Genomic DNA, 25761 nt, shown 5'->3' with positions numbered 1-25761 from the left:
AATGACCAACTGTACATACGTTGGGAGACTCTTACGGCCAGACTGAAAGGAATCCTTCAATATCATGACATCAAATTACACACTAAATTAAATCCCTAGGATGAGCCCGATACAGATACCCACAAAGGGAACAGAGCAGAACTTCCAGAATACCACTCTACCCGCTATACAGATATGGACGTATATGTGTAGGACGTACCCAAAGGGTGCCAGAATGAGACTGTGGCTGGAATCTGCAATACAGATGTACCCTTTGAGCCCTTTAGTTCCCTAGGAACAGATCCTGATTGGAGCCCTAACACGGTTACCTACATGCTATATAGGTGACTGTGTAACTTTTTCACTACGAAAATCTCCTGCATAACATATAAAAAACAAACTAAATTCCCACATTACAGTAAAGACATACAAAGCTAGCAGCTTTCTTTCATTTACACTATAACACAAGATCTAAAAGGCCAATTCAGTAACAGTAGTTAATATTTCTTACAAGAAGTTATACAGTACATTGTGTGGAATAATTAAAGTAACTCGAAGGAAAAAAAATTTATGAAAAAATGATTACAAGATTTATTATTCTCATGGAATTTCAGCCCTACGACTGTGGGTATGATTTTTCACATTCCAGCATTCAAATCTGAATTTCCAGAGATTGTGCTTTGTGTTTAACGTTGAAGCAGCTAAGTGTAGCATTTTGGGGAGGAATGCTAGAAATGATGAGAGTTTTGCAAAAAGGTTGCCTGGTCTCCATTGCAGACAGAGCAAAGGAGGAAGGTTTCTGCAGCAAGGTCAGAGACAATAAAAAAGTTTAAAAGAAAAAACTTATACCCCTCCCTCTTTCCAAAACTTACTCATTACAATCTTCTAGTAGTGGAGGGAGAAGAGGAATAGGAAACCAAGTGTAAATAAATGTAAAAAAACCCCAAAACTTCATAGCGTCAGGTTAGAAGATTTGATCTATTGCAGTCTGGGTGCCGAGGCCTCCACAAGTTTCTAAAACAAATTGTCAGAAGTGCTGATCTATTTTCTGTGAGCAGGGGCGAAAAGAGCTGAAGGCCTATGAACCTGCTGAAAGATAACAGCCGAATATTGAACGTTCAGCACCCGGTTCACCATCAATCAAAATTTCGAACATGTTACTAAGCTTCAAAATTTAGTTATTCGTTAAGGAAAATGAGCATATCATGATGGCCAATTCTTTTTTTTGCTGTAACACATAATCTCGCTTACTTTTGTTTAATTAGTTCTGTGAAGAATTAGGAGACTTCAACACCCAACGCAGGTTTCTCGACCTGCGTTATAAAAATTTTGGAAATTATTATTGAGGGGCAATAAGGGAAACAAGAGTGAGGTTTGTGTATTCAGATCTAAAATAAATGTAGGTGAAGAATCCCAATGTCTTCTTACTTTCCGACTCCCACCATGAGACAGGTCCCATAAGATGTCTCTTGGCCCAAAAAAGATTTCTTGAGTTGCCTGATTTTGGGCCTTTGCCTCAAGTATTTCGACTCATGCTTGTAACAGTTTATAAATTTCTTGACTGGTTAATTCTTGATGAATAATTCTCTTTTCTCATAAGAACAGCGTAGTAAACTTATATTGTTGTAGCATTTTAAATATATTACACTTTTTAATGAAAGATTGTATTCCCTTTCATGATTTTCATGTTACTGAAATATAAAAAAAAAAGAGAAAAAGAAACAAAAAGAAGAAAGGAAAAAGAAGAGGGAAATAAAAAGGAAAGTGAAAAACAAAAGAAGGGAAGTGGAAAAGGGAAAAAAGAGAATGAAAAAAAGTAAATAAAAGAAAATGAAAAAGGAAAGGAGAAAAAAAAGGGAAGCGAAAAGGGAAAGGAAACGGAATAGGAAATGAAAAATAAAAATGGGAAGGGAAAAGGAAAAAAAGAGGTGGAAGGGGAAAGGGTAAAACAGACAAAATTGAGAAATAGAAGCTAATGGGAGAGTACCAGCGATGTAAAAAATGCTAGAGCAAAACACATAGAGAAACATTTGGCTGTAAACGTGAACACTGTAAACAAGAATTTTCATCATTTACTTTCCCACTGTCAAGATTTTATATTTTTCATGATCGCAAGTCTTTTTGGTCAAAAACAACACGGTTAGCTAAATATATGGCAAACACTCCAAAAACAACAGATGAAGCAATGTAGACTGTAACACTTTCCATCAATTGTACAAACATCCCCATGAAGAAGGATGGAAAGACCTGAGATAAGAGGAATGTGCTGTCAAGAGTTGCAAAGTCAAGGCCGATCCCTCTCTTTGCGTAAATGTCTTTATTAGATTTATCGTCTCTGTTGGACGTCTGGTTATTGTTGTCTGCGGAGTAGTAAGGGTGGTCCTCAGAAGGAGCGTACATATCAAGTTCTTGAGCGATATATGTACTTTCTTCTTTGTTGTGTCCTTTGTGCTTATACGTTCCATTTTGGTGGCTGCTCGGTATGTTGGGTGAAAAGTATACAGCTTCTTTGGTGAGAATCTTCTCATTCCAGATGTTTGGCAGTGCGGGTCTTGGCATAAATACCTACAGAGAAACATATATTTATTAAATAGTCATAGATATATATATATATATATATATATATATACACACATACATACATACATACACACACACACACACACACACACACACACACACACGCACACATATATATCTTGAACAATAATTGAGTTCATGGACTGGTCAGGTATTCTAGTGGTGACTATTTTCAACCAATGTTTAAATAACTCAGAAAACTCATTAAAACTATTTCTAAAATTACTTCATTTATCATTTCATTACACTAATTTATCTAATAAGAATTGTATGGTTCATGCATCTTGATTTAGGTTCCAAAACGGCTTCCGTCTCTCTTCTAGAACCTCCCGAGGTCACAACTATTATTATATTTCGTTGCACTACATTATATGTAACGGGCTCTTTAGTATTGAGTTGGGTCTTCAGTCAATCATTAATGCAATTTTTACTTACTTCTTTCTCCTTGTGATAGAGACATATTAAGGTATATGGAAGGGTCTGTAGGGTAGCGTAGGCAAATCCGGTTAACGAAGACATGATGGTCACTATGACAATGTTTTGTGATAGACATATAACCAAAGCAGAAGAGGTAAAGGTGATCATACTGGACAGATAAACTTTCCGAGACCCAAACTGCTTGGCGAGTTTATTGATGATCATGGAGAAAAAGGTGGATGTTACACACTGGAGAAAGAGGCCAAGACTGCCCATGCGGATCCCTGCAAAACATGAAGAGTGGGTCGAAAGAAACACAAAAATTAATACAACCTAAAAGTTCTCCAGTTCCCAAGCAGGAGAGAAATATGTGATAATTGTTAGATCAGTGGAGGTTCAACCATGGATCCCCGGCGATCACTACAAATGGGGACCCAAGTCCCCTATCCTCCTCCAGCCACATAAGAGTGACTAGTATGAGCGACAGTCGGTCATGCACCCAGCAATTCCATTTAAAGTCTATTACACCGATGGAAACAGTCAAGCGCTGAGTAACGGGGGGATCCTATTGTAAAGATGGTGGGGTCCCAGCGGTCAGACTCCCACCGAATGTATGTAGTGGACAGGTGATAAATACTTTAGGTTATAATACAGCTTTAAGCTTACTTGCAAGTTTTTAACAGCTGCTAAACTTTTAAATTCTTCCAAAGTTCCTTGTTTATTACTGTATAGCTCAAAATATGACAGACAGTACGCTGGAACAGACAGAATTCCATAGTTAACTTTGGTTATTTCAGCATGGTGGAGGAGGCTACTTTTAAAGTGCTCTTCCACTTTTGGACAACTATTGTCCATCATGTGGAGAAATAAAAACAAAATGCCTTTTTTTAAGCCACCCTTTGCCTGGGCACCCATTTAACCATGCGGCTAGCAGTAAGTGATTTCCAAATGAACACTATCAGCAAGCAGGTTAACTCATTACTTTGTACTTATGGATACAAGCTGCGTCAATGGTGAGATAGACAATTCCAAATGATCACTAATGTGCAATGGCTATAACTTGAATCTAATGTAAGGAGTTGATAGGAGGTTAAGATTTATCTTTGTTAATCCAGCAATTCCAAAATTTGGTAAAAAAAAAAAATTTACATTTTCTCAGTTAGGGAAATAGAAACTCATCTTAAGAGTTGTTAAGGAACGTCTATGGGAACGAATCACTTCTGCGAATACCAGTAGAGATAGAGTAGTTTTCCTTTATCCCATAATGGCAGTTAATGTGTGCTCGTATCAAGTGGACAGAGTGCTGCTTAACATTTGGCTTTTATATATATATAGAACCCCGGATAGTTCCCAGCTGTTCTGTTTATAGTGCATATATAAAAATACTCCTCCTTCTGGAAATAATCTATCAGTCGTATAACTAAAAGGGGGTACAGAAGACGGAGGGGGTCCAATTGCACCCTGTCACATTAAAGGACAGCAGTACTATAAACGGCAAGGGATTGTTGGGGTGTATAAATTTAGTCTGAAAGCCCAGAAGTTTCATAGTATATCTCAGGGAGGAGAGATTGTAGTTACCGGCATCATATCCAACAGTTCCATATTTTGGTAGGACTGTGTCCTGGAAAAGAACCAGAAAATGGCAAAACTTATGAAATTTTGCATATGAGGGAGTTTCTTGGTAGTAAGGGGCGTTCCTCTGAAAAATGGGGTGGGGCCTAATTTCTCAATTTTTTGGGGGTTTCAAACAATGTGTGGTATGAGAATGAAACAGACGTATAAACAATCTGAAATCAATTAATTGAAAAAGCAATAGTAGGGGACTACATTGGCTGTACCTTCATCGTATCGAATTCTTGACTCCGTTCCGGGAGCAGCACTTGGAATACCTTTGTATAGTCCTTCACCAACAAAATCTGTGTAGAACAGCATAAAAGACATAACAGCCATCCAGCTACATAACTGGGCAGCACACAGCTGTTTCATAACCGCTGGGATGCGACAATAACTATGATAAATCCTGGGGGTAACAGACCAGCAAAGGCTCAACAAGCAAAAAATTGGGTTACATTTCCAAGAACGAAGCTTCCATTTTGGTATACAACATCCTCTGGTGAAGGACATGGAGGTCACAGAAGCTTTGAGGTCCAGGGCTTTTTGGCCGTGTTCTTCTGCCGTCTTCATGGTTACAAGGACACTTATTACAAATATTGCCGTCAATAATAAAAACAGGCACTCGTCTTGTCCGCCAAGGTAAAGTGACACGTACGCATAATTCCAGTTGACGGAGGTCAATAGATATCCAATACAACCACCAACGCTGATCATTAATGAGAACATGGCAAAGGCTTGGCTACAACCTTCTTCGTCATGATAAAGGTCAGAGAGGAGAGCTTCCAGTGGAGTAAAGCAGACTTGGACACAACAGTCTAGCAATCCCACACCGAAAATCAAGAAGAAAATATGAACACGGTTCCCACCGTAAGAGAAGTAGGAAGCCAGAGAGTCTGCATGAGGAATGATGAAGAGTGACAGGAGGACACCAAGAGATAGCAGCCAGATGAATGGTCGTCTCCCACCATAGTTACTTTGGCAATTGTCACTAGCTGATCCAATCAATGGCACAAGGATTAGTCCAAGGACAGGTCCAATACCTGGAAGAGAAAAAAAAGGGTTGAAACAGTTAAAAATAGACATGAACGACACTTATAATGTAGGTGATTTACAATCTACTGCCCCTTCGTTTCAGTTATTTCAGGCTTCTCTAAAAGGAAAAAAAAAAATAAAAAAAAAAAATATATATATATATAATCTGCCCCCACGATGAATTCTTCTAGAGTGGTGATTTGCTCAAAGAAGAGGGCGAATACACACTGGATATAAGGGCATTAGAAATAAACTGCAGGAAGGTCTGAACTAAATTGGAGTTGTCCAAAGGTAAACTCTACTCTAAATTCCTTCCACTTTGGTGGTGCGATTGGTTCAACATGTTATGGACCTATTACATGGGACACTATCGTTCAGAAGCGGTCAGATTCTCACGCTCCCGCTGGTACTTGAGTAATGATCGTCCCATGTAAATGCATGCAGAAACTAAATCAGAAACTAAACAATAAGCCATTCAGTGTAAACAGCAGTCAGTCACTTTTGAACGACTGTCTACTTACTATGAATAGAGACAGGGGAGCGGGGAAGGAAATGCACCCGGCCCACTGTGCCTCCATTCCGGCAGCGCTGTCAAAGATGCTCGTCCCATTGAGGCTGTTACAAGTGATGTTACTTTGCCCGATGCAGTTACATCAGTACATAGGGGAGTCTGTAAGTTACCGTATATTCTGGTGTATAAGACGACCTTTTAACCCCGAAAAATCTGCTCTGTAATCGGGAGTTGTCTTGTACGCCGGGTATACAAAAAAAAAAAAAGTTAAAAAAAAAAAGCAATACTGACCTCCCCCGGCGTTCTGCGGCGCTGCTGCAGGTTGTCGCTCTCTCCTCGTCCCCGACAGAGCATTGCTTTCTGGAAGCGGGGCTTGAAATCATTGAATGGCTGTGATTGGCTGACGCCGCGTGAGTTAGCCAATCACAGCATTAGCTTTCTGGAGGCGGGGATTTCAAGCCCCGCATCCAGAAAGCAATGCTCTGTGGGGGACGAGGAGGGAGAGACAGCCTGCAGCAGCACCGCAGAACGCCGGGGAAGAGGAGTACTGCTTTTTTCTTTTTAGACCGTATTCCCGGTGTATAAGGCGACAGTTGGGGGGTCGTGTTATACGCCCAGTCGCCTTATACACCGGAATATACGATATATTGTCTTTACATGCTACACACTGACACTGAATAAGTAACGTGCCTAAGGCAGCTGAGGGGCGCTATAGACCTACATACTCCAATCCTCCATTTAAGAAGAGTCTGATCCATTAGTTTATTTCATCCAAAAGATATCTGACCTTCTATACAAGTTTTTCTCTCACCAAAATAAAAAACAAAACTTCTGAAAACCTTGAACTGAAATTTTCCACTTCAGTTTATTTAATCCTCTCTAGACCAGTGTCTTGTAAGATCAGGACGACCTGTACTGCCACTTCTCATGAGCCCTTCGGGGCATCCATTAATTTACTCTAACAGATACCACAAACCCCAAGAATGAGAGACAAAGAGCGTTTGAATACATAAAAGTGACATGGCCTGCAGCAAATCCACAACTACAAGAATCCTAGTAAAATTAAGACCTCGAGTCAGAGAATTTCCGTTCCTGGCCAAGATTAGGTTGACTAGAATGACTGCCAATACAACTCTAAGAAAGCCGAGTTACAATAATGTTGGGGGCTTTCCTGGCAGCTATATAGTATTTCACTGAGTTTTCCCAGAAACGATACAAAAGATATACAGAATGGAAAACAAAAATAATATAGTTACTTACTAGTAGTAACAAACTTACCCAAAACCATAGTCATGTACTGCTCTTCCACTCCCGCCTCCAACAATAATGGGGGGACATATGTGATCCCAGCTGCCACACAAATTTCAAGGCCACATGTCATAAAGTTTAGCAGGACGAGGTGCCACTGCAACTTGCAGGGGATCATACTTGAGCTCCTTCTTTCTCCAGTGTCTAGGCCCAAATGTTTAAAGTCTCAAGTGACCTCATAGCAGAAGGATAATTCTGAAGAGCAGTCTTCGAAGACGATGCCTCCCTAGGATCTTCTTGGTTCTCCATATTCAATGACACTTGCTACAAAAGAAATAAAAACAAATCAATAATAAACATAAAGCTATAGCTAGACTCCCCACCTGGGGCACCTACCTAGTCGGCTCCCCGAGTCATGTATCTAGATACTCTGAACAAGACAAAGTGACGTCTTCAGGCAGGCAGCACCCGCGGGCAAATGCCTCACTAGACCCCACTTAGATACAATATAGGCAAAACCAGAATTGTTTTATGTTAGGGGGTTTGCCAAGGTTTTCTACTGATGGTCTATCCCGCGTGATCAATGGGTTTCCACTGATTTGCAGAACGAAGGGGCACTCTATTAGTTGCTTACACAAAACAACAAAACTCAAATCAGTGAAAGGGGACAATACACTTTTCTAAATGTAGACCCCCAACAAATAGCAGATATCCATGGAATGTAGAATAATATAAATGGGCAACCATGTCATATATGGTCACACCAAGTCCATAAGAATGGAAGTTTCTAGTTATAGGTTTTCTCTGCTCTGGCTAATAGATGGGGATTGCTATCTATCATGCTCATATGCCCTACTAGGATAACCCATTTAATCTAGAAACCCTGACAAAAACTATGATTTTCAGCCAACATTCATCTTAAGTCTTTGACCATCTTTACAGCCTAGTAAATTCCTGGAGGCGACAGCTCAACAACTAGAGGTGACCAACTGCAAAGAAGGGATCTTCAGCTCTCCATGGACCTTTGAGTTCCCTGTTGGGAGAATGGTCTCCCACTATGTAAAACTGACAAAATAGAGTAGGTAACACCTAAAAAAAAAATGGAGCTTACCTGGAGCGCTGGGATTTTTTAGGTGTTACCTACATTATTTTGTCTATTTTCTCTCATACCCCATCTGATTTCTATTGATGCTTTTCTAAAGTGGATGTCCTATGGACCAGCGTATACAATAATCCTACTTGCTGACCAGGATTGGCGTACCAAGGCTGATTCTGCTACACCCGGATGAGTCCAATATCTCCATACCTCAAGCCAATTCACCTAATTATTGTGCCGCTCCCTACTGATTATTTACTATGTTAAAGTGGCTGTAGACATAGTGATACCGTAGTTTGGCATGAAAAACTATTCACATTCGTTCTAATACTCATTAGTAGGTATCTTCCTTTATTGTTTGGTATCCCCAGTTAAGTCCTGAATCGTATAAGACCCGATATATTACAGGAGGGCAAGATGACAGGACTCACGTATTTTGGCCATTTAATGTAGGCAGAGTTGCTAAAAAAAATCTATGCTTGGACAGATCAGTGGCAAAAGAAGACTCGGCCGCCAAAGGACACGACGGCTGATACTGTCCAAGATGATAATGGCATGGATATCACACAACTGAAAGAAGCGGTGCAATACCGAAAAACATGGAGGGAGCTCACCTTTAGGGTCGCCAACGACTAACAAAAACAACATCCCCATTATAAAAATATCAGAATGCTGGTTGCAGTGAAGACAATTCTTGGTGATAAGGGCCATCTCCATTCTCCTCCCCATGTCAGGGCAACGTCCAGACATACATATGGCATATACAAGACAGGACACATTCATGCCCAATGTCCAAGATACGTGGACCTTCCTCCACCAATCAATGATGGCAGCACATGTTGGGACCTTTTATTAGCTATCAAATCTCTAAATTGCCCTCAGATAAGAGCTATTGATCGTATGTAATGTTGTTTTTCCTGCCACCCTCACTAATGCCTTTTCCTCGGCCGCACAGGCCAGGCTCGCTGATCTAAGACTGTAAATCTATAAAGCTTCTTTTTCAGACTCGTCCTGATCCTGTAAAATGACTCCCAGGAGATGGACGGTGAAAAATCATCACTCCACATGAAAGACGTTACATTCTGTACCCTACTTGTCTTACTTGTGCCTGAAAGCACTCCTGGAATGTACAAGGTCTAGTGATACACCTCAGAAAGAAGAAAAAACCTAAAAGGAGTCAATTTTTCATCAAAATTTATAGAAACAACATATACAAGGTTACAAAAGCCACGTAGTAGTAAGTCTATCTGCTGTGCAGTTAAATGCTCTCTATTGGTCCCCTTTAACGGCCATCACCCGTTAGGCTGGCTGGAGACACCAGATTTGATATATTTAGAGCGAAATTTACTAAACCCAGCATTTTCGGCACTGGTCTTACTATAGTTTTCCCCAGCGCCTACACAGAAATGTTCTCTGGATCTGACCGGACGTACATTTGTTGCAGTTTCGGGTGTAAATCTGTTGGTTCAGCGACCACACTCCCTCCGACAAGCTGACAACACTTTTTACAAAAAGCCTAAAATTGTTGCGCAAATCCCCATTTGTGCAAAACGTTTTGACTTGTTTACTCCAGAAACTGGCATAAAAGTCTTTATACATTTTCCATATGACCCTTTAAGGGTCGGTTTCGACATAGATTTTGGTGAATATTCCATGCCAAAAAAATGCGTCAAATCCCACAATGGGCATCCCATACCTGTGAAGAGGGTTTATATGCAACGGAACTTTACTAGTAAGATTTTTAGCACCTCCGCGGGAAAAAATGCACGCTACCCATTTCAAGGAGAAACCCAGAGTATTGGCCGCATTGAATAAAATGGGGGTAATCCTAGTGCAGATCTGCTACAAACACGTAGCGCTTATATGGCAGAAGTCCAAATGTAAGCCTTGGCCGTTTGCCAAAGACCTCCTAGTAAAATGTGTGTCGGATTTCCAATATGCTAATTCAGGCCACGTGATCATAGCCTCAGGCAGAGTTTACATGCTGTGTAACAACATGCAACCGAAGCCCGGCCAACCAATGACAACCAATAGCTAAAGTAGTAGAAAACCAGGAAAAGCAAGCCTCAGACCTACAGTCCCTAAAAATGTCAGTCCAGCTATTGAGTTATACGCCATTTGGGGCTAGGACAAGCCGAAAAATACGACAGTCGCTCTCTAAATCTGTTTTTCTCCTCACCGGTATACCACTCCGATTCGCTTGCTACTGTGTAGTAGACCACAGCGTCAGGACAACCCTTGACCTTCGCTGCACTTAGTGTAGAAAACACTCAATCCTGTTTGCTTAGCTCTTCCCCACAACTCACTCTTACCAAGATGGCATCCTTTCCGCTTCCGGTCTCTCAGCCACTATCCAGAGCCTCAGCTTAAAGTAGTATCATTGACCATAGGAACGGCCAAAAAAATAATATAGGGATACAGCCTATCACAGTAGCACCATGACGTCGGAAGTCAGAAAAAGCCGTTGTCTGTGTTGATGTTGGTTTTTATGAGGTTGGTTGCGAGTGAGCACTCCAAGTTGACCCTTGGAGATAAGTCAAAGTTCTGATACCACTGATTGCTACAAGACATTATGGCAATTCTCAATTCTTTCAAGCCGCGTGGGTAAGCCTCAACTAATGAATTTCATGTGTATGGAGCAATTGGCTGATGTAGACTTGAAGCCACATCAGAAGCATACTGCAAGCCAAGAAAGGTGGAGATGCCTCTCAGACAAGGCTCGAACCTGAAGTTTGTGTTCTAAAAATCTAATTAATTAGGCAGTAGGAGAAAAGTGGGTGGTCTGTGATATTAAACAATTGTCCCTGCCCAGCACCAGACATGTCAACTCACCCGGTTTTACAGGGAATCCCCTTATTTTCAGCCTTCCTCACCCAGTGAGATATGGGTTTCACCCTGTTGCCAGGGAGGGAGGATAAAAACACTGTCCAGATTCAGCAAAGAAAAGAAAGAAGAAAAAAAAAAAAAAAAAACACGAAAAAACCCCAAACCAATCCATCACCTGTCAGCTTGCCCCCCCAAAAATAGTGGTCTCTATACTAATCTTACTCACTTCCAGCTCTTGTTCAGCTCTAGGCACAACTGTACTGTGTCATGACTGACTGCATCCAACATAAGGGCGTAGTGTTTGGAGGTGCACAGGGGGTCTAGGGTCTGAACTAAGCTAGGGCTTCAGGTCTGACAAATATTGGTGGTCTGGGGTCCAAATTTATTTAGAGGGTATGAAGTTAAATTTAGAGCACTGATCTAGGGCTTTTTATTAATATAAGTGGTCTGAATATAAATTCCACACCCCTTGGAAGTGTCCCTTCCATTTTGCAATGACCTACTGATCAAGTATCACCCTGTGGGGTTCTCCTGGGTCAGCATCTCTACAACATCCCAACAAAGTGCCGATTCAGTTGGGACTGACTAGTTGCTATAAACGTGCGGCTTAGCAACCATTGATGAAAGGTTGCATCTCTTAGGCATTGTGGCCTTAAAGGGGAGTCTGTCAGCTTGAACACGCTGTACCAACTGCAGGTATCATGTTGTAGAGCGGGAGGAGCTGAGCAGATTAATATTATATAGTTTTATGGGGAAAAGTTCAGTATAACTTGTAATTTAGTCATTTATATCTCAGCTCATTCTGAGCTGAACAGTCCAATGGGCGGAGCTATCAGTGATTGACAGCTATCTGTGTAGAACTGAAGAAACATGGGACCTGGGAGCCCTGTCCTAGTGACTGGCGGAGGCCCTGTGATCATATGTTTACCACCTATCCTGTGGATTGGAACTCATATTTACTGTATAATAGGGCTGGGTGATTGATTGCATTAATGCACTGAATTCACCCATTAGGAGCCCCATGATTCTGTTTTTACGCAGAATTGCTAAATTCACGTTGAACATAGCGTGCGCTCCGCCCCCAGCAGTGTTGGGACGCTGACTCCGCTCACTCTTTGTAGGTCAGTTGTGCAGGTAGGCTGGACGTGGAGCCAATCATCGTGAAGGTGGCTTTACCGACTGCCCACCCACGTAAGCAAGCAAAGCAGGAAGCCTCTATTCTTTTGAGAGCAAAGAGTGCCACCGGTGGTGGGAGGGAAGCGGGTCTACCGGGTATACATGTGCGCCCCAGGGTTGCACCATAGCCCTTGTTGTGTATATGCCCTGGTATTATACGGTGTCCTCTGTAATATGTGTGCCCTGTATTATACTGCATCCCCTATAATATGTGTACCTCAGAGTTATACTGCACCCCCTCATATATTATATATCCCCCATATTATACTGCACCCCCTGACAATATGCCACAGTATTAAACTGCATCCCCTGACATATGTACCCCATATTTTACTGCACTGCCTGACATATACATAGAATATATCAGCTGCAAATATGTGTGCCCCCTGATAGATATGTGCTCTGTGTTATACTGCAGCCACTAATATATATGTGCCGCTATATTATACCACAACCTCTGATTTTACTGCCCCACTATATATACCCTATTGTTACTGCACTCCTGCCCCTATAATACATGTACCCCACTATTAGATACCATCCCTTGCAATATGTACCCAGTATTATACTTCACCCCTGATAGCATTGCCTCTGTACTATATGTAGCCCACAATTATACTAGACCCCAGTATTATATTTTAGCCAATGATACCACTGCCCCTCTAATTATGTACCCCAGTATTATACAGTATCTCTGCTATGTATGTATCCCAGTATTATACTGCATCCCCTGATTTCACTGCTCCTCTATATACCCCAGTGCTATATCACTGCCCCTCTATATACCCCAGTGCTATATCACTGCCCCTCTATATACACTCCAGTGCTATATCACTGCCCCTCTATATACCTCAGTGCTATATCTATGCCCCTTCAACTTTTGTATCCCAATATTATATTGCACACCTGGCTATATATACCCCAGTATGTAATGCACCCCCCTGGCATCACTTCCCCCAGTAATACTGTATATGTATCCTAGCATTACACCGCCCACCCGGCCTACACATGCCCCAGCATTACACCGCCCATCCGGCCTACACATGCCCCAGCATTACACCGCCCACCCGGCCTACACATGCCCCAGCATTACACCGCCCACCCGGCCTACACATGCCACAGCATTACACCGCCCACCCGGCCTACACATGCCCCAGCATTACACCGCCCACCCGGCCTACACATGCCCCAGCATTACACCGCCCACCCGGCCTACACATGCCCCAGCATTACACCGCCCACCCGGCCTACACATGCCCCAGCATTACACCGCCCACCCGGCCTACACATGCCCCAGCATTACACCGCCCACCCGGCCTACACATGCCCCAGCATTACACCGCCCACCCGGCCTACACATGCCCCAGCATTACACCGCCCACCCGGCCTACACATGCCCCAGCATTACACCGCCCACCCGGCCTACACATGCCCCAGCATTACACCGCCCACCCGGCCTACACATGCCCCAGCATTACACCGCCCACCCGGCCTACACATGCCCCAGCATTACACCGCCCACCCGGCCTACACATGCCCCAGCATTACACCGCCCACCCGGCCTACACATGCCCCAGCATTACACCGCCCACCCGGCCTACACATGCCCCAGCATTACACCGCCCACCCGGCCTACACATGCCCCAGCATTACACCGCCCACCCGGCCTACACATGCCCCAGCATTACACCGCCCACCCGGCCTACACATGCCCCAGCATTACACCGCCCACCCGGCCTACACATGCCCCAGCATTACACCGCCCACCCGGCCTACACATGCCCCAGCATTACACCGCTCATCCGGCCTACACATGCCCCAGCATTACACCGCCCATCCGGCCTACACATGCCCCAGCATTACACCGCCCACCCGGCCTACACATGCCCCAGCATTACACCGCTCATCCGGCCTACACATGCCCCAGCATTACACCGCCCATCCGGCCTACACATGCCCCAGCATTACACCGCCCACCCGGCCTACACATGCCCCAGCATTACACTGCCCACCCGGCCTACACATGCCCCATTATTACACTGCCCACCCGGCCTACACATGCCCCAGTATTACACTGCCCACCCGGCCTACACATGCCCCAGTATTACACTGCCCACCCGGCCTACACATGCCCCAGTATTACACTGCCCACCCGGCCTACAAATACCCCAGTATTATACCGCCCACCCGGCCTACACATACCCCAGCATTACACTGCCCACCAGGCCTACACATACCCCAGTATTATACTGCCCACCCGGCCTACACATACCCCAGTATTATACTGCCCACCCGGCCTACACATACCCCAGTATTATACTGCCCACCCGGCCTACACATACCCCAGCATTACACTGCCCACCAGGCTTACACATGCCCCAGTATTACACTGCCCACCAGGCCTACACATACCCCAGTATTACACTGCCCACCCGGCCTACACATACCCCAGCATTACACTGCCCACCCGGCCTACACATGCCCCATTATTATACTGCTCACCCGGCCTATATATACCCCAGTATTATACTGCATCCGATCGCTTCCCTCCCCTGAGAGGTCACATTTACAGGTTGCTGAGCTCAGTCATTTTCAATGACCATCTGATAATCCAAAAGACCTGTTAGTCTGACAGCCTTAAAGTTCTGGTGATGACAGGTTAGAGGAATTGATATGTATATACTGTACAGACACGGGTCATAGCCTAATATATACCTTGCTGTACTTACCCCATAAGTCCCCATAGCCATAAAGAAGCCGTCTCCGTGTGCAGCCAAATGTGATCCGAAGCTGCGCTTCCTTCGCTGACCTCACACTTCATTTTACGTGTTCTTAGCTTTTTTTTCGTGCACTTGGACGGCCTACATGATGATATTTTCCCATCACAACAACCTCTCTTGGCTGCTAAGGAGAAACAGACAATGTGTCATTGTATCTCCGGGCCGGCCTGCACTTACATCATGGCAGGACTGGGAACATATCGCACAAACATAGGTGCTTGTTTCCACGGTCAGACCCCCTCCCAGAACAATACTGGGACTGTGGGGTCCCTCCGCTATAAACTACAGAACGCACACTGGGCTTACAGAGCCTAAAGGCTGCCGGTCAGAGAGAGGATCTACAACGGAACCTTTATTCCTGGGTCTAATAGAAAACATGGGCAGATATATAATCACACAGAACTATGGATGCCCGACCAATGTGATGGCATGCCCCCGCGAGGGATTAAACAGCTGGGATCCTAAAAACTTGGAGGCGGCCGCAGGTTCCTACGGGAACAAACACTGGTGTTGGCAGGTGTGTATGAAAAAGCTCAAAAATTTAAAATGGTAACGCAAAGCTAGGGTAGTGCAAATAGATAGGAGAATTAGCGCTAACACTAACCAGCGCTCGAGCTCAACGCGTTTCCGATAGACATGTATTGGTCTCAAGAACCTAAAAAAATCGGTGCCGCCCCACCCAGATGATCGGTGCCGCCCCACCCAGATGATCGGTGCCGCCCCACCCAGATGATCGGTGCCGCCCCACCCAGATGATCGGTGCCGCCCCACCCAGATGATCGGTGCCGCCCCACCCAGATGATAGGCGGGCAGTCTGAGTGAGAAAGGATTTGATCCAATAAAATCCAGGTATGAGGCAAGGAGAGTGTCCAAAGTCTAAAGGGGCAACCCCACTCACCACCACTTCACCACTCTACAGGGCCCATGTGACTCTTGGGACAATTCTCTACCTTGTTTGCAAACAACAGTTTTTTGAAAGAGAGAAATCATGTCCAGGTTTTTGCCACCCAATAGCAAATGGGATGACCAACCAAGCTGCCCCATAGCTGGCTCCACGACATGTACAACCTAGGATGGTGCCCACCTGAGACCTATACCTACCCTCCCCTCTGTGATCCCCATGGCACTCTAAGGACTTTGGCAGGACATCTACCCTTGGTGGCAATCTGCCTTGGCCATGGTATGTAGATACAGGGCTAGGGCAGCAAACTGATCCTTTGCTGTGGGTGAAGGACACCCTTGCCCGACTGACTACTCTGACCTCGGCTCTGTATTCTGGACTTTGCTATTGCTTGCTGACCCCAGCCTGTATTTGAACACCCGGTACCGAGTCACAGCCGGCTGCAGCCTTAGCAGACGCACTACCAGGACTATCTGGATGGATAACAGTTTGGGGTCCGCACAGCAAAGACCATATCCTACATGGAGGGGTCAAGGCTGAAAACTGGGGTTCCCCAAGTGCTGCCTCCGAAAATATCCCAAAGCCACACCGGTGTGTGGCAATGTGAACCCATACCTGCCTGCCTGGCAAATAATGAGCCCGGCACCGCACTCTTATGGAAGCTGTCCAAAGGAAAATCTGTGCCGCCCGTAGCAACCAATCACAGCACAGCTTTCATTTTACCTCAGCAGTATAAGAAAAAAACAACCAATCACAGCACAGCTTTCATTTTACCTCAGCGGTATAAGAAATAGCAACCAATCACAGCGCAGCTTTCATTTTACCTCCGCAGTATAAGAAATGAAAGCTGCACTGTGATTGGTTGCTATTGGCAACTAAATTTACATGGGAATTCAGCGAGTTTTCGATTTTTAATTACGCCAGTATTGGTCGGCTGGTGCTAAAGAACGCTTACGCAAAATTTCACTCAAATCGGACCAGAACTGTGGATGTGTAGACGACACAAACAGATTTAGCGTTTTATATATGTTATCACCGTCTGTCATACAATGCACAGAAAACAGAGAGCATTCTGGGATGGGATCATCTTTTGAAGCGCTCTGCTGATCCTCCATATCCCCAGGGCAGACATGAGGAGGCAGGAGTCTCAGTTGCGTCCGACCTCACTCCATCTACATTGGTCTGACTCCATACAGCTGTGCTCACATTGGGGGCCGAAGCCAAACCTATCCCCCCATGCTAGAGTATGAGGGACCAGCAGTCTATCACTGGATGCAACATGTGGATGTAGCAGAGCTGGTTTTGTTCCTGCACTTTCATGTGGTTCTGGATGTACAGAATATCACAATAATAAGAGTTAAACCAAATTGCAAACTAAACTCTGCTACATCTCTAGAATTTACTTGTATGACAGAAGCAGTCCATGGCACTCTAAATAGCCCTTTAATTGCATCCTATCAATTATTAAAAGGGGAAATGCTCCTTAAAGGGGTGATCCAGGTGCAAGGCAACTTTTTAAATATCGTTCCTAACAATAAAAATAGGGGTACTTATCTATCCTCTGCCCTCGCCATCCAACGCTGCAACCCCGTGGTGCTCCCAGTCTTTGTTGTGGGATAGAAACCACATGATCGCTGCTGCCAATCAGAGGCCGCATGTCAGATCCCATTCTCCTGACATCATGGCTCCCAGCATATTAGTGGTGATGCCAGGAGAACAGCACCCGATCACTGTGGCCTCCGATTGGCTGCAGCAGTCAGGTGGTTTCTTTCAACATTAAAGACAGGGAGGACCGCGAGGCTGCAGTGCTGGATAGCCAGGGTAGAGTACAGGTAAGTACCCCTGCTTTTATTGTTTTACCAGTCTATGATCGATATATTAAAAGTTGCCTTGCATCTGGACAACCCCTTTAAGGGCCATTATATGTGACTTCAATGGAAGCTATCCGTGCGGAGCCTGCACAGAAATGGAGCACGCTGCAATTTTTCATCCGCGAGTGGAAACCGCAATTGGCTTCCGCTCGTGTGTATGAAGAATCACTGTGTCATTGCATGCTATGGGCGCTATGTGCTACAGAATCCGGAGGCGGACGCCCGTTGCAGATTCCGCTATTCAAATCCGCCCGTGTGCGTGAGGCCTAAATCTTTGAATTTGGCCACCTGAAAACATACCAACTAGCAAATATTGCGCTAACAACTGTCACTTCTGCTCTTTCAGAGATTGCTTCCGTCCGCCTCCCTTCACAGTAAACAGGCAGGTGTTCACAGATGGATGACTTCCTGTTTACACTGGCTGATGGTTATCTGATTTTTATGTCTGAGGCTTTCTTCCCACGAGCGTATATCGGCCGCCATTATCACGGCCAGCTGATATACGCTACGATCTGAGTAAAAACTTGTGAACGGGTGCCCAAATCTAATGATTGTGGGTCCCCTCAAACGGCATGAGCCCCAAGACCGCCATGCCGATGCCCCTTCACCTTCCCTCCTCCTGTCTGGCTGCGTGCAATGGGAGGGGACGGAACTAAGCTCCCGCCCCTTGTCTGCAGCCAGCAATGGGAGGAGGCGGGATGGGGCGTTGCTTAGCTCCGCCCCTCCCATTGCAATCAGCCAGAGGGGAGGAGAGAAGAGGGAGTTTAGCAGTCACGTTGCTGAACTCCCTCCCACTTATCTTCACCGGCCGCTTTCATTGGCTCCCATAGAAGCCCATGCAGCGGCCGACACTTTCCAGCCCGAAACATAGTTCCAGGACTATCTTTTGGGCCCGACGTAAAAGCGCCCAGCACTATAGTGGCCCAGCCGGGAGCTTTTACGTCGCGGGAATACGGCCATGTGACCTGATGTATTGTAATCCAATGCATCAGATCGTAATGTATATTGGCCGACCGTGAAAATGGCGTGAATATATACGCTTGTGGGAAAGAACCTTGAAGGACGAATGATAAACGAATGAAACAATAGTCATTGTTCAGTTGCTGACAGCAGTAACATTGAATGAATATCGTTCAGACACTCCTAATCCAGCGATGATCTAAATCAGTGTTTCCCAACTCCAGTCCTCAAGGCACCCCAACAGGTCATGTTTTCAGGATATCGTATAGTAATGTCTGAGGCTCCGACGATAATTACATCACCTGTGTGATACTGAGGAAATCCTGAACACATGACCTGTTGGGGTCCCTGAGGATCGGAGTTGGGAAACTAGTCATTTTGCAAAAGGGCTGTAAGCCAAAAATGAAAGATATCATTAAGGAAGAAGCAAAAAGACTTCTGTTCTCTGCAAGATTTCTAGTGTCCCTTTAAAAAGCACTTTCTGGCTCGGAGGAGCGGTGGGGGTTGGTGTAGTTAACGATAGCCCCTTTAAATAAAGTACTGCCCGGAAGGCATTGTGAGGATGGCCTTCCTCTGGGGGCCACAAGGAAATCTGTTAATGAATCTTTTCTATTGATTGAAATATGGAGGAGAGAAACCCGACACAATAGAATTAGGCGGATTGTGAATAATCTGAGGAATGTTAAACATCTCCGGTGCCTGACTGAAGCGGGATTGTTCTATGGGAATGAATGGCTGATCCCACACTTAATGGCTAGAAATCCCATCCCGCTTTCAATAGATGAAGCTGAATGAGGACAATTGCCACGCCATTAGTTCAGAATCAGATTTATAGGGCAAGAACTGGGGAGAATTACAGGGCAGATCCCTCTCCTCCGATATAAGAGGGAGGGTTGGGTGCGGGCGGCAAGTGGCGGGCACAGTAATGACTACTGAGACAGCAGCGCAGGCAGCCGTATTAAAGGGAAGGTGTCGTCAGAAAATGAGTTATGTTAAACATATTTAGGACGTTTTTGTGGGTTTTTTTCATATTTTTTATGTTGCGAATTAGAGAAAACTTTTCAGCAGTCGTCTCATTATTACCACAGGCAGGTTTACAAGCAAAGGTAACACACACACACAGTGATGATGTCACTGTCATGTGATCAGTCACAGTAGCTCTGAGCTCCGCCCCTGATCACATGACTGCGACATCATTACAGATTAGAGATGAGCGAACGTACTCGGTAAGGCCGATTTCGCAATCGAGCACCGCGATTTTCGAGTACTTCACTACTCGGGTGAAAAGATATGGGGGGCGCCGTGGGTGAGTGGGGGGTTGCAGAGGGGAGTGGGGGGGAGAGGAAGAGAGAGAGAGAGCTCCCCCCTGTTCCACGCTGCTACCCCCCGCTCCACCATGCCACGCCCCTCCCCCCGGCGACCCCCGAATCTTTTCACCCGAGTAGTGAAGTACTCGAAAATCGCGGTGCTCGATTGCGAAATCGGCCTTACCGAGTATGTTCGCTCGTCTCTATTACAGATTCTAAGCCAGCAGAGCTGGACAGCAGCCCTGTACTTACAGGACCTGTGATGATGTCACTATCATGTGATCAGTCACAGTAACTCTGAGCTCCGCCCCTGATCACATGACAGTGACGTCATTACAGATCCTAAACCAGCAGAGTCGGACAGCAGCCGTGTGCTTACAGGATCTGTGATGATGTCACTGTCATGTGATCAGTCACAGCAGCTCTGACCTCCGCCCCTGATCACATGACAGTGACATTATTACAGATCCTAAACCAGCAGAGCCGGACAGCAGCCGTGTGCTTACAGGACCTTTTGATGATGTCACCGTCATGTGATCAGGGGCGGAGCTCAAAGGCCCGTTGACTGATCACACGACGGTGACATCATCGCATGTAACTCACTCACGGACAGGTGGTCGTTAGGAATCAGCATTCACACAACACTCTCCTGTGGGTCAGTTCCTGTCCATTTTCTTCTATAATCCATGTGGTTGCTGTAAAGCATCTCTCTAAATGCTGTTAAGGCCTTGATCACAACGGCGACATGGCATTGCCGCGAGAAAAATCACAGTGATATTGCATCGCTGGTCTGATACCGTGATTTTGTAGCATAACATGCAAGGATTTTCGGGCTGGGAAGCTTGAAATATAAGCCCTACCCCAAAAATAAGCCTTAGCTGCAGATTTTTTTTTCTTTTAAAAGTACACATCACCTTAGAAACGCTGTCCGGGGCTCCGCTGCATTTTCTCCCTGGTCCCCGACACTGTTTTTCATCTCTTCTTGCTGAGGATTGAAAAATCTCCGCTTCCTGGAAGCGCTGGCTGTGATTGGCTGACGCTTAGCCAATCAGAGTCAGCGCGATTAATAGCTGTGATTGGTTCACCAAGCACTGCTGTGATTGGCCAATGTCACCCAATCAGAGGCAGAGCTTCCAGGAGGTGGGGATTTTCAATCCCCAGCCAGAAGAGATGAAGGAGAATAGTGCCAGGGACTGGGACGAAGATGCTGCGGGGCTGACAACGCTTCTAAGGTGATGGATACTTTTTTAACATTTTTTCCTGCAGTTAGGGCTTAGGTTATGGCTTTGACACTAGGATTTCCTGCTGTCAAAGTTGCATCGCAACATGTCATGTAACAATCTCTTATCTGTGCGGATGATCGCGGCTATTGACCCTTTAAATGCCGTTGTCAATTCTAAGATCGGGGGAGCCGTGCATGTATCACGGCAGCTGGGGGCCTTCTGAAAGGGCCCAGGGCTACCTTAGCAGGCTGCCTATAAAGCCATCCCCGTGGGGTGGCTTGATAGACTGCCTGTCAAATCACAGTATGACGTAATGGAAAAAAAGAGGGGCCGCATCATTAAGAGGTTAATGGATGGGTACCTAAAAGACAATTCTCTTTGGACCAAAGGCCTCCACTGGATATCTGGCTATACGTATACTTTCATTTAGCCACCTGGAGTACAAGACAGAAGTGCGGGCAGCCACTTCCCCACCAATACGATACATAGAACAAACAAAAATGAGCAATTCTAACAAATAAATTAAATGTGAGGGTGCACATAAGCCGTGGCTGCAACCCACCCATTAATGTTCACCTGAACGTGGCGCATGGGCCAACATGCTTTGGCCAAAATATGCGGTTAGTATAACCGTTTCTTCAGATATTACATGTGTATGAGTGCTGAAGCAGAGGTCTCTGTTCCTGTATTCGTTGCAGCCATGGCCTACATGCGCCTGCACATTTATATGTTGGAAGTGCTGACTTTTTAAAAATGGTCCGTCCCCCTCCGCCATAACCATTTTATCTTTCTGCCGATGGCGTTCTGTCAGGGTTCATTCTTGGCTGGGCGACCCGCAGTTTGTATCGGTAACATTTTGGAGTGCATACAGCTTTTTGATCACTTATTATTCATTTTTTTCTCTTGGAGAGGAGGAGACTAAAAAAAAAAAAGCGCAATTCTAGGGTGGCGTATTTTTTGTAATGACAACATTCACGGGTGTCCCGGCGCGGATCCCCATAGGGATGCATTGGACACCTGCAGGTAATTAAATACCTGCGGATGTCATTTTCCCTTGAGGCGCGGATTGCGTGTGCGGGAAAACACCCGCAGCATGCTCCATTTGTAGTGCGGGCCTCCCGCGGGGACGGCTCCCGCATGGTTCTACTGAAGCCTATGGAAGCCATCCGGATCCGCGGCACACCCGCAGCTGAATTCCTGCTCTCCTCCCCTCCGAGCGGTTTGCAATAGGAGTGGACAGGATGGGGGCGGGGCGGAGCTAAGCTCCCACCCCCTCCCCCTATCAATAGCCAGCAATGGGAGTGGACGGGACAGAGCAGAGCTTAGAGAGGAAGAGAGTCGGTGAGTGGGAGGGAACTGCTTAGACAACCAATATACGCACGTGTAAATAAGCCCTGAACTTGCCATTGTTTGATCGCTTAACCATAAACTGCAGTACAGTATTGCGGTATGTGGTATTCTGCAGAAGTTCTATTAGGACCGGTCACAGGCCTGTCTGATTAGCCATAAATACATGGCAATCCTGGGGGCCGTCAGAAGGCTCCCGGTTGCCATGACATGTAGACAGCACCTTGCAGTTTGGAAATACGGAACGAAGGTCGGGGCATTTAAAAGGTTAACGGCTGTGATTAGCCCTAATTCTAATCGTGGCTGTTGCAGCCACAAGTTCCACCAGAGTTGTGTATGGAGCAGGCTCGATCCTTGATCTTGGTCTGTACAAACCCTGCGCACCCACGAAGAACATATACATAGTAGGGCGTTAAAGGGTTAATGAGAACAGGTCACGAATATTTCATCGTCGGGATCCGCGGCTTGAGATACCTGCCGGTCACCTGCTTGAAGTGACAGCTGTACTCCAGTGAGCACCACTGTTTCTTCAGTCCATACCAGGCACAGCGCCGTACATTTCATAGTGGCAATGCCTGGTATTGCAGCTTGTCCCACTCACTTGAATGGAATTGGTTGTGTGATGCATATCAAATCTAACATATGATGACGTCATCACTTACCGGTACTCGCACCTCTTCACCTCCAAGCGCTACTGTGGTAGGTCCTTATGGGTTGGACATGAGGCTTTAGATGTCAGCAACCAGCGCAGCAGTGCCTGAAGGTGATGAGAACCGGATGGGGCGGTCCGGTGCGCGGGTCTCTTGTTCTGATGAACTAAACTCTGATGGCAATCTTTGGCGCATATTATGCAATAGACCAATGAAGTGAATGAGCCGGCGCAAATACAAGTGAGCGTGCGGGAAACATAGCGGGGGTGCGTATGAGATTGCTGCCCGTATGCAATATACTGCGTATAGACAGCGTATCCGCCGCTGTACGGGGCTCACGCTGCGTCGTACGCAGGGACATAGAGCATGCCGCGATTTATTTCTCGGGGGTTTCAATCTACGGGTTCTACACGTCCAGCGCGCAAAACTCCCGTCAGATCCTCGCCATTACTCTGCTTCCAGTAACTCAAACTGATGACGGTCGCTACGAATTTATCAACCGTTACGTGCCTTTTGATAGATTTGGCGCAAAATCATCATCTTGCCCTCACACGTAAAGGCGATTTGCAAAGCGCGATGTTTTAAAATTTTTATTATTGAAACGTGCGATTTTCAGGGACGTTTTTGCGCCCACCAATGCACACGATTTGCGCACGCAAAAAGTACAGTAAAACACACACATACGTGTGAATACGCGTCTATATTCACTAACGCCCGCGCGCCGCTCTCACGCAGGCGTCTCAGAACGTGTTTTCGAATGTTATTTTTAAACGCGTTTCACGGTGTTTTTTAACGCACCCACGAACGGGTGACGGGGCGAGTCAAAAAGCGCTGAAATAGAGCGGAAGGCACTCGAAAATCGCGGCGTTAAACGCGCCCGTCTGAGAAGCCCCATTGGAGGTGTTTTACAGCGTTTTGCGTGGTGTTCGAAACGCCGCGCTAAACTCTGAAAACGTTGTGCGAGAGCGGCCTTAGGCTGGACTTACATGTGCGATAACAGTCCGAGAAACCGGCACGGAAATCCAATACTAAACCGGCGAGTGTGATGCGTCTCTGCACGGCGTCTCTGCGCACGCCGTTTTCACCCGCATGAAAATCGCACTTGTATCGAAACGCCGGGCGGAAAGCAGACAGACGCCATTATAGTCAATAGTGTCCGTCTGGCGCCGTTTGCTTCCGTCCAGAGACGGATCCGTTCAGCCGCGGGGATTCCCCCCATCGGAACTCAGGCGCAGACGTGAAACGGCCCTGCGGCGCATTACGCATTCTAACCGGTTATAATCACACGCGGGATTTAAAAAAAAAATTCGGACAAACAGTCCAAACAAAAAAAGTACACAAAAATATCGCATTATGCCCTATTTTGTTACAACGTTCACTTTAAAACCGCCCGTTGAAGTCTACGAAGGCAATTTTAAAAAATGGATGGCGCTTATCCGACGATCGGTTGGTAGAACACGTAACCATGGTAACCGTAAAAAGAAACACACAATGGTGTTAAAAAAAAAATAATAAAAATAAAATCACACACAAAATCGTAAGTTTTCCAGAATTAAAAAAAAACCTCCGCCGCGTGACGATCGCCGACTCGGTCCAAATCAGACCGCGCCAATGTGTACAAACGTACAGAAAGTTACGCATCACACGGGTTCTGTCCATTGGAGATCAGAATGAACTGAGCTGTAGATGCTGCCTGGGACTTGTAGTCCCCCAGCCAGTAGGCATAGAGAGAGCACCGGGAGTCGCGATACTCGTGGATGTCGCGACTGCAGAAAGTAGTGAAAAGTTTCCGTGGGCTTACCTCATGCTTCCGGCGGCCGGGCAGCGGGGCCGCACAATGTGACCGGCGGTCGGAAGCTTCAGACTCCGCAGCCAGCGGCAGGAAACGGAAGCTCCGGAGAGCCGGGGAGGCGAGCGGGGGAGCCGGCGGGGCGGGCTGTGGGGGCTCCAGGCCGGGGAGCTGCACTGGTCGTACCGCACAGACCATAAGGAGCCGGCATGGTGCTGAAGACCGCAGCAATGCCCATTAACCCCTTAATGACAACGACTTTTTTTTCTTCTTTTCGGTTTTTCCTCCCCCCCCCCAACCACTTTTAAAAAATCGTAACTCTTATTTATCCGTGTTTTTTGCGATAGAACTATTTAATGTAGCGAACAATGTACGGAAAAGTGAAAAAAAAACATTCTAAGTGGAAAAAACCCGAACTTCCGCCATCTTTCAGTGCGTCTTGTTTCTACGGCGC

The 25761-nt window shown here is 45.9% G+C and overlaps 1 protein-coding gene across 1 annotated transcript; it reads right to left on the bottom strand.

Moving 5' to 3' along the window:
* Positions 1–462: 462 nt before the first annotated feature.
* LOC136611210 (solute carrier family 45 member 3-like) lies at positions 463–25391 on the bottom strand. Its single transcript, XM_066590538.1, has 5 exons — positions 25320–25391; positions 7412–7705; positions 4815–5630; positions 2995–3260; positions 463–2544 (listed from the first exon to the last, which is right to left on the bottom strand). The coding sequence occupies exons 2-5, from the start codon at positions 7557–7559 to the stop codon at positions 2083–2085; spliced, it is 1692 nt and encodes a 563-aa protein (XP_066446635.1). The 5' UTR covers positions 7560–7705; positions 25320–25391; the 3' UTR covers positions 463–2082.
* Positions 25392–25761: the final 370 nt, after the last annotated feature.

This window comes from Eleutherodactylus coqui, chromosome 2, assembly GCF_035609145.1.
Source record: "Eleutherodactylus coqui strain aEleCoq1 chromosome 2, aEleCoq1.hap1, whole genome shotgun sequence".
Classification (NCBI taxonomy): domain Eukaryota; kingdom Metazoa; phylum Chordata; class Amphibia; order Anura; family Eleutherodactylidae; genus Eleutherodactylus; species Eleutherodactylus coqui.
This window is presented reverse-complemented; position numbering and strand designations above follow the sequence as displayed.